Source organism: Phyllostomus discolor, chromosome 10 (assembly GCF_004126475.2).
Source record: "Phyllostomus discolor isolate MPI-MPIP mPhyDis1 chromosome 10, mPhyDis1.pri.v3, whole genome shotgun sequence".
NCBI classification, from domain to species: Eukaryota; Metazoa; Chordata; class Mammalia; order Chiroptera; family Phyllostomidae; genus Phyllostomus; species Phyllostomus discolor.
The window spans coordinates 7,321,883-7,336,087 of NC_040912.2; the positions used below are offsets into that span (position 1 = coordinate 7,321,883).

A 14,205-nucleotide genomic window follows, 5' to 3' on the forward strand; every position below is an offset into this window, starting at 1 on the left:
GGACGCTTCTCCGTCTCCGGGTTTCCCTGCGTGGAGGACGGACGGAGGAGGAGGGCCGCGGCGCCCGTCACTCAGCGCTGCTGCCGTGCGGCTCGGCGAGGCGGAGGGATACGGATACGCCGTGCTTCTGGCAGCCCACCTGCTTTGGTCGTCACTTTCAGGAGGTAGCCGTCCAGGTCCACGTGGAAGTGCGGCGCCCGCCAGGGCAGCGCGATGCGCGAGCCGTTCCAGCGCACGGTCAGGTGCTGCTGGAGGCTGACGGTGCCGGCGCCCAGCACCAGCTCCACCGACTTGGTCCAGGAGAAGGAGCGGGTCCTGCGCGCGTCGTTCTTCACCAGCACCTGAAAGGGCGAGGCAGGGGAGGAGCAGTCTTTTGTCAAAACGTACTGACACGTCCCCTGAAAGTTAAATGTCCGTCCGTCAAAAGTGTTGTAGTGGGGATCTCCGAAAACCGTGCAGACGCCGGGCTCTGCGGATGAGTGAGAGACAAAAGCAGGGTCACAAACCGAGCGAAGGATCCAAGGACAAATCGGGGGTCCCTGCCCGTAAGCCTGGAGGGGACACCCGCCGGGGAGGGGAGGGCCTTACAGAGATGCACGGGGCAAAGCCGAGTTACCCCCCCAAAAAGTATGGTTGGTGGTTTTACAAGTCTGTGCCAAACCCCATAGGACACATAATGTTTCTGGTGCTTCTGTACATAAAGGTTACGGATCACACACCCGAGTCAGCATCTCTGTGTGGGAGCCTTGATGTATTTCTGGGGTCTTACGTAAGGGGTGGAGAAGTGGGGCTAAGACAATTTTGTACACAGAACTGGCCTCACTTCATAACCCATATAAACAGGAATGAACCATAATAAGCAGCAGCAACATAAATGACAATACATCAAAACATACTGCTATTTCCATTTAACTAATTCAAAAAAATTGAAAACATGGTATTCTACATGCTACTCGCAGCTTTAAACAAAAGTATTATATTCAACACATATATTTACTAAAGACAAGTGGATAGAATTACCAGACAGATACATATTTAGTACTGCTAGGAACCAAGGACTGGTAAAGATAATAGTCTCTATGTGTTTTATAGAAATACGAGGTTCCTGTATTTTCATCCGGACATCAAAATCTAAAGTTGGATTAAAAAAAATAAAGCGTACAACCCACCATTTAGTAAATTTAACAAATTCCAATGAGTTCATCGTTTCAAAATATCTTTAATTCAAATACTTATGAGCTCCAAGTAGAGTTTCACACTTTGGGGCACCTTGAAAATGTTTTTATAGAAAATTAAATACTATTTATTTTTTATAACAAAATCTGGCATTGATCTGTTCTCCATGTAAAGGTACTTCATCTGTTTTAAAGGAGGCATGAACGACCAGGAAGTGAGGAATTCACTTAGAGAAATTAGCTCAAACGATGAGAAGGTCTGTGACAAAAAGTGCCAAAGCCAGTCAACACCACGACAGGGCGAAACTCTGAGAACATCGCATAAGCAATTGCTCTGAATACGGGAAGAATTCAAGGTCAAGAGAGAGGCAGGAGGGATCCGCAGATCTGATCGGGCCCGTGGGACCCACAGTGAGCGTTTGCTTCTCGTGTCTCCCCTGTTTGGAGAGGAGCATTGTTCTATGTTGTGACACGTGACGCTGTTTCAAACACCAGTTCGGTGTCACTCCATATAGATCGTGTGTATCTGGAACTCAATAGGTTAGCTGTTCTAGGCTAACTGTCCTTATCCGTATTTGACAGACGCTCAGGAGGAGGGTTTGGGGCAGGCACCACACCTTCAACGAACGAATGTTTGAACGAATGTTTGAACGAGCATATGAAGGGCACTACTCGGGCAGGAGGGTCAAAGAAGTGGGCCGGGGAGGGAAGCTCGGAAAGGTCAGTAGCTACATTTGCATTCACCTCCCGCTTCTGTTTCTTTCTTATCCCTTCTGGGTGGTTTTCTCCTTTGGACCCTAGTTTTACACAGTTTGTTGCTCCACCTTGACCGTACCCCACCTCTCCGATCCAGCTAAGGTTCTCACTGGTCTAATCACCCCACCCGGCATTGTGTCCAGTGCTCTCTCCATGTGATTACTTTTGAAATTGTCTTACCACACTGCTGTGCGCCTCCCTGCTGTGCTGACAAAGAGAGTCTCCCCCTGGCATAAAAGTGGTGCTCTCTGGTTACCAGGGAACGGGGGAGTTCTTGGAGGCTGCCCGAGGGACGTGAGGAGAATTACAATTCAGAGTTGGTAACTGCCGTGTGCCACAAAGGGCCCGAGCACCCGATGCACCAAATTCAAGTGAAGGGCTGCTCTCGAGTTCTCAACTCCATACGCTCAGCAAGAAAACGCGGGACTGATCCAGCCTTTCGAGATCTGGGGCTTGTAACAACAGATGGCTCTCAGCTTGAAAGGGGCAGCGCACTTGTGAAGGCTTTGGGACTGTGCCCCAGAAGGAACCCTCTCTCGGCTGTGAGCGGGCCCTGGGAACGCTCAGGTCCTCTGCCCAGGGTCTGCAGTGACAGCCTCTCCTGACCCGGGGACAACCACAACCACGGCTTCTCCTGATGTTCGGACAATCGCACCAAAACGGTCCCTTACAAAGGCAGCAACAGCTGACACTCATGGGGAATCCGGCACATACCCTATGTCTCTACGCCTACCGATCACAGCTACATGATACGAAAAGCAGATGTTGAGATTGTCTCCTAACATTAAACAAACAGCGGAGCACTTGGTAGTAAACCCGTAACATGAATTATTATCTAGTCATTGAAAAAGTTTGTGAATAATGTTCATGATTGAGGAAATGCTTATCACGTGTTAAGTGGAACATGGGAAAGAAAAAAAATTCTATCTGAACTGTCTTCATATAAATACAGAAATATACACACACACCAAAATTGTAAACTGTGGTTATTTCTTGGTGGCAGAATCATGAGTGATACTTTTTCTTTCTTCTTTATGCTTTCCTTATTTTTTTTTTGTTATTTTGTGTAGAGAGTCAAAGCGTGGGTACTTGTAGAGAAGGCCAATTATGTGACAAAGCAAATCCTCAAAGAGGCAACAGAAAATATATTGTCTGCAGTGGCCCTGGGGGAAGCCGAGCTTCTCATAGCCGGGCAAAGAGCCGTGAGGACATCCGGGAGAGCAGGCGAGGGAAATGACGTGTGAACAGGGCTGTCAGGAGACATATGTTTCAAGAGGCCCCAACTTGGGGGAGAGAAGGATTCGGAGACCAGGATGATGTTTCTGTGTAACAGCTAGACGGACGAGGCCAACAAAACTTCACGATTGCAAAGATGCCGGAGAATTATGTGTTGCACTTGGGGACATTTGCATCATGAGCTAGAACGATTTTGAAACCTTGGCCCTTCCTCCTGGCACCCCCAGGCCCCTGTGCCAGAGCCCACAAACACATACCCGAATGAGGGGAGGAAAGTGAGACCCTCGGGGTCGCGAGAACCTGCCCAGCCGGCCAAAAAGGAACGAGGCTGGGGAAACACGCAGGGGACAAAAACGAACACTGTATTCACAGAGAGTTTCCTTCCAGCGGATGCAGTGAAATGAGCTGCAATCCATCGTGTCCAGATGTCTGGGCCCACTCTTCTGGAAGGCTCGGAGTGAGGCTGGCGCCAAGGACACGGGTCATTCTACAAGTGACCTTGAATACGTGTAAGTCAGAGGACGGACGGAAAAATGCGAGTCTGCCCTTGGGGGCACTTTTTTCACAGTCCTGTGAGTCAGGTTATCAGATGTCATTTTTATTTTGGTTTGCTTTCAATGTATGTATACAAAGGTCTAGGCAAAGGGGAAAAAAGATTAGAAGTATATAAACCCAAATATAAAGAGTGTTGTCATCTTTTTTTTCCTCTTAGGCCATGGAATTATGGGTGACATTTACTTTCCTTTCTTGTTTATGTGTATTTACTTTATTTTTTACATTTACATTTATTATTTACAAGGACTATGTCTACTTTTGGAGTAAGAATATTTGCTTTAAAAATTAAAAATATTGGATTAAAACATATGGCTTTGATCTTACATACTTTAATAAGATCACTATGAGAATTAAGAGAGTCAGGCTGCTTCTGAAAACATAATTCCAATGCTTTTCTCTTAACCTCATTAAGTGCATTTATTTCTGCCATGGGTATATTTATTCTAATGAAATGCCTTCCGTCTGAGAGCAGTGACTTATTCTCAAAACATCCGTCAAAGAAAATTAAGGGGAAATTATACAACTCTGTGTTAGGAAGAAGAAAATAAGAGAAACTGGGTGGACTGTACACCCCTTCCTCCGAAACACAACGAAACAAAAACAGAAAAGCATGAGGAAGGAAAAAAGTATCACTCACGGTTCTGCCACCAAGAAATAACCCCAGTTTACAATCGTGGGGTGGGGTGTGTTTGAGTGTTTTAACACGGTTACGATTATCCTGTACATGAAATTTCATTTCCTCTTCACGTAATACGTCACAAGCTTTCCCCTGTCACTAAAACCACTTTGAAAACATAGAAAGTGGCCTTCATCCTCTGTCTGTCGTGTCTGCAAAGAGAAAGTTCTCTCCAGCGCATCACACCACGCACCCAGCACATCGGAACAGAGCGGCGTTCTAACCACGAGAAAGTCTACCCAGTAAAACACAAGGCTCTACGCTTCTCTCAGCACACACTGCAGGGAGACAGGTCCCGCTGCACTCCAGGGTCCCGGCGTCTCTCAGGGGCTCCTGGGCGCCCCAGGGGGGTAAGAGTTATCTCAATAATGTCAAGTTCAGGCCAGGAACCAGGAAAGGCCGGGGCCAGAAACACTGCTATGAACTCGAGCCCCCGTGGTATTGGCCTAGGCACCTCCTGAAAGCGATGTGAGCTGCTGATATGAACAGGCTGCGTGTGACCAGAACTTCTCCACGCGGGACGTGGCCTGGACAGCTGTTGCTCCCAGGGGGCCCCAGGGCCTGCCAAAGGGCACCGGATTCCTCTAGGATTTTACATCCTTGGCCTCTCAAATCAAGAATGTAACCTAACTTCACTGTATGAATGTGGGGAGAAGGGGATGGTGGGTCTCTTTGTACCAATCTCTAATACCCAGAGTTACAAATCGACACGAAGAAACTCATTTCTAAGGAAGCTGAGTAGGCACCTGAAGCTAACGTTAAAAAAAAAACAACTTAAGTCGGGATATTGTTAAGAATGTACATTTCTTTTTACCCAGTTTCTATAACCCCATAATCTCGCCAACTGCAAACAGAAAAGCAAAGGAAACCATCCCACCTTGAAGATCTGATCTAAAGTAAATCCAACCCTAAAGCCGTGGCTGAGGTCCCACGGCCTCCCGGCTGAGCCCCTGCTTCCCCAGCGCTCACTCCGCCCCTGCGTGGCTGTGCCTGCGCCCGCCCCACCCGTGACCCCTCCCAGCACAGCGGCCCCTCAGCTCCCCCTCCAGCTCCCCCAGCACCTTCGGGGATGCCTCCTGTTCCTTTGCCCAAACCCCTCAAGCAAAGCGGACCACGTGGCTCGGATGTTCGGGAAACAGTCTCAATGTCAAATATTCTACCCTGCGGACTCACTACATTTTTCAGTTTGGGGGTTAAAAATACAGTCACCAAACCCATAGCATGGTTATGATCATCAATTTCTACCCTAGCTTATAGTTATAATGCCATAAACTGCAGGCCTTATATAAAGCAGGCCTTAAAGTCTGTATATGTAAATTTGATTTATACTTCTCAGTGCCTAGTGCACTGCCCTGTATATCGAAGATATGTGTGTATATATATATGAAGTTATATTTATATTATTTTATATTATCTTTGCATTATAGCAATGCCTGGTACAACACATATTAGGTATTAATAAATATTAGTGGAATGAATGAGGTAATTAATTAAAGAATATATTTAGGTGGAAAAAAATAAACTGCCCCCACTGAACTTATTACTAAAATAGATACATAGAATGACTGGAATGTGACAGATAATCATCAGAAATTTGCTTAATCAAATTAATAAATTTACTAATTAACTGTTGCTCTCAGAACAAGGTGTTAAGGCTACAACTGGAATCCAGGTAGCTGGTCAGCCGACCCTGGGAAGGGGAGTGATCCCAGGTCATCCAGGCCCAACTAACTCATTCACAAGGGCCGCTGCACATGCCAGGGAAAGGCAGGGGAGTGAGGGGCACAGTGAGGCAGTGTGGGAGGGGCTCGGCCCACCGCTGCTGGCTTTGCAGATGGAGGGCGGCCTCGGTTCAAGACCCACGGGAGGCCTCCGGAAGCCGGGCAAGCCAGGAAGCCAATTCTGCCCTGAAGCTTCTAGAAGGGCAGGCCTGCCCACACCTTGATTTGGGCCCATTCAGATCCATTTCAGATTTCGGACCTCCAGAACTTGTAAGATAATAAATGTGTATTGTTTTAAGCCACTAAGTTTGCGGTAATGTGTTACAGCAGCAATAAGAAGCTGATACACTCGGCAAAAACCAACCCGACCAGTCTAAGTGATTAGTTCATGCAGGCACCGTGCCGAACGCTCCCCGCTGGTCACTGTCTCCCTTAACCCTTACTGCCTCTCCACACATTTCACAGCGGTACCCCGACTTCTGAGCCGTGAGTGTGGGCAGGCTGCCCTGTTACCCATGGTCACTCAGCCAATGGCAGTAAAGACAGAGTCCAGCCTGGTCTCTGCGGCTCTGAGGCCAGTGCCTTCCCCGCTGTGACCCGAAGGTCCCACTTGCACCCCACACCACGGCACCCTGTGCAGTTGTCATTAACTAGCTGGGATCGGAGCGCTTTGGGCACCCAAAGAAACGTGTAGACACCCCTCCCTCCAAATGCACGAGTGAGTCCACCCAAACGTCAAGGTTCATGGATACCCTGTTCCGAGACTGATCAGTCACCTCCTAGGAGCCCACGAATTTCAGTTAAAGAATGCCTGTCTAGAAGTTCATGATAAACTATATTCTATGGTTTTCTTTTATTTAAAGCCTCGTCCAAGGATATGTTTATTAAATTGAGAAAGAGAGAGAGAGAGAGATCGGTTGCCTCCCGTACATGTCCCGCCTGGGGAATCAAACCTGCAACATTTCTGTTACGGGACGATGCCCCAACTGACTGAGCCACCAGCCAGGGCTATGGCTTTCGTATCTAAGGTATTTATGTTTCATCTCCCAGCCCCAGTAGAGGTTCCTAAGCTCAGGGTCTGCGTCAGCTTTTTATCCACGTCCTCCTAGGCACCGTCCAGAACGCTGGGAACTCACCAAGTGGTCATGCACACTTGTTACAGAAGATGCATTTTTGTGTTCTCATTATTCAGGCTCTGACCTTAAACTGTTTGCTCTCTTTAAACTAGACACCATCATTTATCAGGCGAGAGAGCTGTGCATCTGAGCTGAAGAGATGAGCTTCACATCTCCAAGCTGACCTGGCTTCTAGCTTGAAAGCCACCTTGGAGCTCTGCAAATACTCTCTGCTTTGAAAAGAGCCCTGGTTGGAATCCCAGCCTTGCCACTTAATGAAAACCATGGACCAGCTACCTACAAACCTCAGCTGGTTCACCGGTAGCATGGGTCCAAGGACAGCAACCTTGAAGGGCGGTTATAAAGATAAAGCTAATATTCCAGGGGTGCTTAGAACATACTAGATGCTCAGAGGGTAGCCATCGTTAGTTTTATTATTACAAATTTGATGCAGACCCAGCCAACAGCAATCCACTGCTGGCTAAAATAGGGCTGGGTAGGGCTGCAGCATATACAGAGAGCATAGACTGGTTGAAATTTTGAGTTCATTTACAAACTGTAGATGTGGGGCTAGACTGGGGTGGTAAGCCTTCTCGACCAGAGGAGAAGGTTAATAAAGTCACAGACGCAGAAAAGATCACAACTGGCACAAGAAGAAAAGATCACAATCTGACAGGAGTGGGGAGTTGCCTGGAGACACACGAGAACCCAAGCTGTCTAAATAAATTGGCCTGAGATTGATCGCCAGCCTGAGAAGTTTAAATATACTCCAAAGAACCAACATTTCTCAACGCGTTTCCTCCGAGACATCAATCCTGCCTGTGGCTCTGCCAGAGTAAGTAGAAATAAACAAAATCTCTGTAGCTCCAATGAGTTCGAGGGGTTCTCTATTCTCCATCACCCCCTGAAAGTGTACCCGGCACACGGGCTGGCAGTGACGGGCTCTGCGAATTCTGCAGCGGAGGAAAAGTATTCAAGTCCACTGGGCCTGGCACATCCTGAATGTATTCAAGCACAGACTCTTGTTTTGAAAACATCACTCATGACTATCCCTCGGCACCGGCGTTTTATAAAACAAACTTAGGGGAGCCGAAACCAGGGAAGGAAGCAGGCGGCCGGCGGAGGTTCTTGCGAGAGCCAAGTTGGGGTTCTGACAGCCGTGGGCAGAGGAGAAGGGCTGACGGAGGAAAGACAGAAATTAGCGGCAGGCCGTGGGATGAGGGTCTGGCTGCCGTGGCAATGGGAAGAAAATTATTCATTAGAAAAACAAGACCAAGGGACGATCCACCAGACCTGATGGCCGATGAGCGGCAGGAGAGAGAAATGCCAAAAGAAGGAGCAATAGCATCAAGGCTCTCAACCTGCGCAGCTGGGATAGTGGGGGCACCGCCAGAACCCGGTCAATAGACACGGGCTGGGAACAGCCCTGAGACCCTCCACCCAGCCCCCAATGCAGAGAATTTGGAGAATCAAGGAAAGCCACAGTTCATGACATTCAAATGCAGCACCCAGAAGAAGAATGTGGTCTCCCCCAAAATCAGAAGCTGACATCTGCCCTGTTAGCATCTTCTCAGGAGGTCCTGTGTTGGGGACCTCGGAGTCTAGGTCGATCTGAAACCAGAGTGAGAGACCACAGAAGGAGGGGTGCCGTGGGGGCAGGCGGGGCTGTGAGCTTACGGGATGAAAAGGCACAAAGTCAAAGCAGGAGGTAGGCGTGCCGAGGGGAGGATGGGAAGGCTCAGCAGTGGCACGGAGCGGCAGCTGGGGCCCGTGGTACGGAGAAAAGAGGTCACATCCATAAACATGAACTTCACACCGAAGGGAACTATGGAGAGCAGCTCATATGTCACTTCTCCAAGCTCCCAGGGAAGGTCGGAACTCACACACTGTAACCCGAGAGTCTGAACAGGCTGCGTGTCCTCCTCAACATAGATCAGGTTTAAAAGGTGAGCACATACACCTGCTTTCAAAGGGAAGTCCTCAGTCTCGGGGAGAGAAAAGCACCTGGCAAACCTCATATACATTGGAAGGCGAACACCCAGCACGAATGAAAATGTGGTCCACGGAGAGAACATGAAACAGTGCTAGAAAGTCCGGGCTTGGGCATCTCCTGGGCAGGGATCCTGCCCCAGTCAATCGCTCGGACCCTCACATCTCCGGTCTGTAACATGGGGGTAACAGCGGCTGCCCCTTCAGGGACCCCCGTGCACGGATTAAATGACAGGACGCACGGAGAGCGTTTGCCACGCTGCCCGACACAGGCTTCCACTCCGTAAATCAATGCGGGCAACAGGGGCAGTTTAGTGCCAGCAGATGTAGCAACCGTTCCTGTTTTGCTCCCAGGAGATGTGACCCTCACAGAGAAATAACTCTGCCTCGGCTCGGCGTGGGGCAACGTGCAGTTCATCCCACAGTGCTTCCCATGAAGTGCACGTGTCCGTTTCAGGGTTTGGGGTTCGCAGCCTCTGTGTTCTCCCCCAGCTGTGTTTCAGGGGCACCCTGTTCAGGGGTTTTAGCCACCAGCTCCCGCCGTCAAAGCCGGGCTCCCGCATCTTTCCCGAGATTCAAGGCGGTGGCCGTGGCTGCGCTGCAGCAGGGGTCTGGGGATGGATTTAGAGCTCTACAGAAAAAGCGTGTTTTTCAAAGTCCGGCAAGGAAGTCACTTTTAATCGAGTGATTTAAGAACAGTCCGTGAATATTAAAGATAACTTTCCCGAGCAAAGACCGAGGGAAACCATATGACAGGACAGAATAAATACTAGGCTGGGAGGGTGAACAAAGAAACGGGGGGTGGGGGGGAGCATGCTCCCACCCCAGTGTTTCCAGCTAATACTACAGTGAGTGTGAACCTCCATTTCCTCACCTAGGAAGTGGGGGGGTTGCCCTGGCCCAGTGGCTCCACTGGTTGGAGCATCGTCCCATACACCAAAAGGCCGTGGGTTCAATTCCTGATGGGGGTACATGCTTAGGTTGTGGATTTGATCCCCAGTCAGGGCACCTAGGGGAGGCAACCAATCCAAGTTTCTCTTTCTCTCTTTCTCTTTCTCTTTCTCCCGGCCCCTCAGTACATTTATTTCAGCTCCCCTCCCCCGCCTTCCTTTCTCTCTGGAATCAGGGGATGTGTCCTCAGGTGAGGATTTTAAAAAGCGGAAGTGGGAGCCCTGGCTGACATTGCTCAGTGGATTGAGTGCGGGCTGCAAACCAAAGCATCGCAGGTTTGATTCCCAGTCAGGGTACATGCCTGGGTTGCAGGCCATGGCCCCCGGAAACCGCACATTGATGTTTCTCTCTCTCTCTCTCTCTATCTCTATCTCTATCTCTATCTCCCTCCCTTCCCTCTCTGGAAATAAATACATAAAATCTTTTTAAAAAAGCGGAAGTGGGACGGCTGACTTCTCAGTCAAGGCACATTCACTTGTCCATCCCATGATGCGAAAATGCTGGTGCACTTGAGCGGCAGCATGAACTTGCTTTGACTCACTCTTGGTGGAAATTAGACACAATTAATTTCAGTTTAAAATGATATACATTTCAATGTTGTGAATAAACGCATTTGGGGAGATCATCACTTATCGCTGGAAATGCCTCAACCCTGGGTGGCCAGGAGGAAAAAAAAATTTGCCAGGAGCAGTGACTGAACATGGAACACAGAGCCAGCTGGGTGCATCGGTGCGTACAGAGCATCCCAGAGGTCGCTGCTCTGCACGGGGACAGGCAGGCGGCGGGGTCACTGGGCAGATGGGAGCCCGGGCACGTGAGTCTACACTTCTGCCAGGTGGAGCGGGGAAACGCTACTGCTCTGGGAACTTCTCCTAACAGCCTTCCCCAGCCTCCGGTCCTCACCGGCAGTGGAACCCTGCAGCCCTGCTGCGTCCCCCGAACTGCAACCAGTTATCCCACGGGACAGAGTGACGAAGAAGTTGGGGGCATGGGGGGGCGTTGCAGCTGAGGCCCTGGGACCAGACTTCCTGGTGGGAACGCAGGCTCCGCCGCCCCCCTCGGGCATCCCTCCGAACCTAACCGCTCAGCCTCCCGGACCGTAAGCTGGCTGAGAGAAGTCAGGAGGGTCACGTGAGGGAGCCCACATCAGTGTTCCGACGCAGAGCAGGTGCTAAGGAAATGCTAGCTCCTGCTGTGCTGGTGTGACTATTGCTGCTGTTATTATCTGATGATGATGATGATGACGGCGACTGCTAACAGTCAGAACTGATGGGGCACTATCACCCTGTAGGTGGCGAATAAAACATGAGTCTTGAGGACTTCAGGCTCCTCCTCCAACTGAGCACCAAGTCACAGCCAGAAAACTTAAAGTAACAACATCCCTTAGGACAGAACGGTGCACAAAACAAAAACAAACTGATTTCCGTGCCCTCCCTCCAAGGCTCCTGCCAGGGTGCTCTCCTGGCCACCACGTGTGGGACGGTTGGGTCTCACTTGCCACCCCTGTCTGCTGGCTGGGCCTCCGGAGCAGCGACCACCCAGCCCCAGATGCTCACGCAGAAACTGGTGGCTGCCGAGCTTCCCACACCCCTGGCCGGGCTGCAGGCGACGCCAGGGACTCTTAGTTGACATGCATGTCGGGCTCTGGTTTCAAATTTCCTTGCCTTCCCCAGCTAAGGACGGACTCGTGGTGTTCAGGGACCTGGAGCTGCTTGTAGTGTCCGAGGCCAGAAACCTTGCTCAGACTCAGAATTAGCAATGTGCAGAGCCTCTGTCAGGGGAAATTTCTCATAAAAGGGGCTCCGCTGTGTTGGTTAAATGGTTGTGGCACCCTCCCCTCCGTCGGCTGCTCTTTAGCTGGAGACATCCGCGGGTATGCCCAGAGACTTTTAAGTAAGACGTGCCGGAACCAGCCAGGGCACTTCCACGGCCTCCGTGGTGGGTGCGTGAAGCAGGCCGGGGCGGGGGGAGGGGGAGAGCTCCGCACAGCAGGCTCACCAGGCAGCGCACAGCTGGAAACTAGCCCTTGGGGGGTTTAAAGAGGTCACCTGGCAACTGTGAGCCTCCTTGCACCCTGACTTGCAGGAATCTGATATTTCCTGTTACTTGCAGAGCGTGTAGTTGAGGTTATTTCAATTAACTGCACATCTGTGCTCAGTAGAGCCCTACCCGGCCCTGTGTTATGCAATGGTGAACTTTCCTCTGGGGCTGGGATTCTAAGGGTTGGCACGAATACAGCTACAGGCACAGCTTAGTGTATCTGTGAGACCCGGGGTCCGGGCCGGGCATCCGCCACGGCTGCACTGCCTTTGGCTGCGTCTGGTCTTGCAGACGGTTGAGAGATTAGATTCTCTCTCCCCCCCTTGCCCCTTGGTTTCTCTCTTCTCTCTCTACACACACACACCCCCCTCTCTTGTCAGTGAAAAGTTTGCTTCTGAGTATTATTTCCATGTCTGAAAACAGACATGCTGCCAGCCAAGCACTGATCTGATTCCAGTGTCTGTGGGATGGGCAGGTCAAGACCCCACCGCCCACTGCACGCCGCACGCAAACCAAGTGCTGCTACATGTGAGGGCCCATGCCTACTTCTCGGTCCCGGGACGCTCCGCCCAGGGACAGTGGGACTCACTTTGGGCAACAGCTCACACTTGAGCAAGAAGTAGCACTTGCGCAAAAGCTTTATAAAGTGTGCTTAGCTCATTTTCGGTATTTTATTTTAAGTAATCCACCCAAACCAAATTTAATTCCTTTCTGTTGGAAAAGGAGAGAGAGAGAATGACCCATGCTAGGAGAAGATGGCTACGATTTCCATATTTCTTTCAGGACTACTTTTAAGAGGATCCCTTTTATTCCCCTCCCAATTTTGATAGAATCGTCATTGCCCTCTCAGACCAGCTAGTTTGTACCTCAGCTACTGCTCCTTGCCTTCAGAACTGCCAACTGACCGTTCTCTCTGACTCTTGCGGGAGAAGCCTATAGCACGTTCTGCAGCCAGGACTCATTTCCCCTTGACTATCCCTTTCAGAGGTCTGACAGCCCCAAGCACCCCAAGTCAGACCAACCCCGACAAGACGGCTGGCACTCTGTGGGGTTTCAGGAACAGACAGGGCCATGCCACCAGTGCTGGAATGGGGTGACGCTTACTGACCTATCACAGATCACCAAAGTCAGGTTTAGGGTATCGAAACCATGTAGTCAGCCCATTTCGCGTACGAATGAAAGGATGGATGGATGGGTCTGAGTACGTATTCCTGCCTCCTTCCGAAGAAGAACCGCAAGGAGCTCACAGGCGTACATACTGAGCAGTTGGCCACACAGAAGGGCAGACACGGAAGACGAAGCCAGGACTGAGCTGGTCACCCAGAACTGGATGCCGTCAGAGGCCGGCTGCACGTTAGCTTCTAGCTTCCTAGCAACTAAAGCAAAGATGGTGACTCTCAATGAGTCGAGATATAATTGTGCCTTTATACGTTTTCGTAAGGCTAGGCAATGAACCTACAGAACCACATTCAAGGAACCCCAGAGGCTTCTGGTCTTTCACGTTCCACGCCCGCCTTAGGGCACCCATGCCTTACGCTCCCCCTTCATCCAATCACAGCGTGCCGAGAGGCAGTTACTGTTACTAGTGCCTCGCACGCCCACCTCTGTATTCACCTTTGCTGTCACCCTGGTTTGGAGTATCAGTGGTTCTCAACCAGGGGCGACTTTGCTACCCAGGAGATATTGGCCACGTCTAGAGATGTTGTTGACTGCCATAACCTTGGGGACAGGAGTGTTACTGCATCTACCCGGAAGAGGCCAGAGATGCTGCTAAACATCATACAATGCACAAGCCAGACCCACAACAGACAATGAACTCTCTGGCCGGACTATCGGTAATACTGAGGTTGGAAACCCTGCAGTAACTAAGGGGCATGTACGTGTGTGATTTTGTTCGAATAAAATGGAAGCCAGTTGTTTTTCTGGGTTTAGAGAAAAGTAGCCTTAGTTTTTCCTTCAGCCTCCACTTGTCTGCTCTAGAAACCACGTAT

General features: G+C 50.2%; 1 protein-coding gene across 3 annotated transcripts in view; it reads right to left on the reverse strand.

Moving 5' to 3' along the window:
- The window catches only part of BMPER (BMP binding endothelial regulator), a 214,006-nt gene that overhangs the window by 70,060 nt on the left and 129,741 nt on the right, over positions 1–14,205 (reverse strand). For 2 of the 3 annotated variants that reach the window (XM_028525713.2, XM_036010426.1), the window contains exon 12: positions 140–469. The exons of the other annotated variant lie outside the window; for it this stretch is intronic. In XM_028525713.2, the coding sequence (XP_028381514.1) occupies positions 140–469 (330 nt within the window). The remainder of the gene's footprint in view (positions 1–139; positions 470–14,205) is intronic. 3 annotated transcript variants of the gene reach the window in all.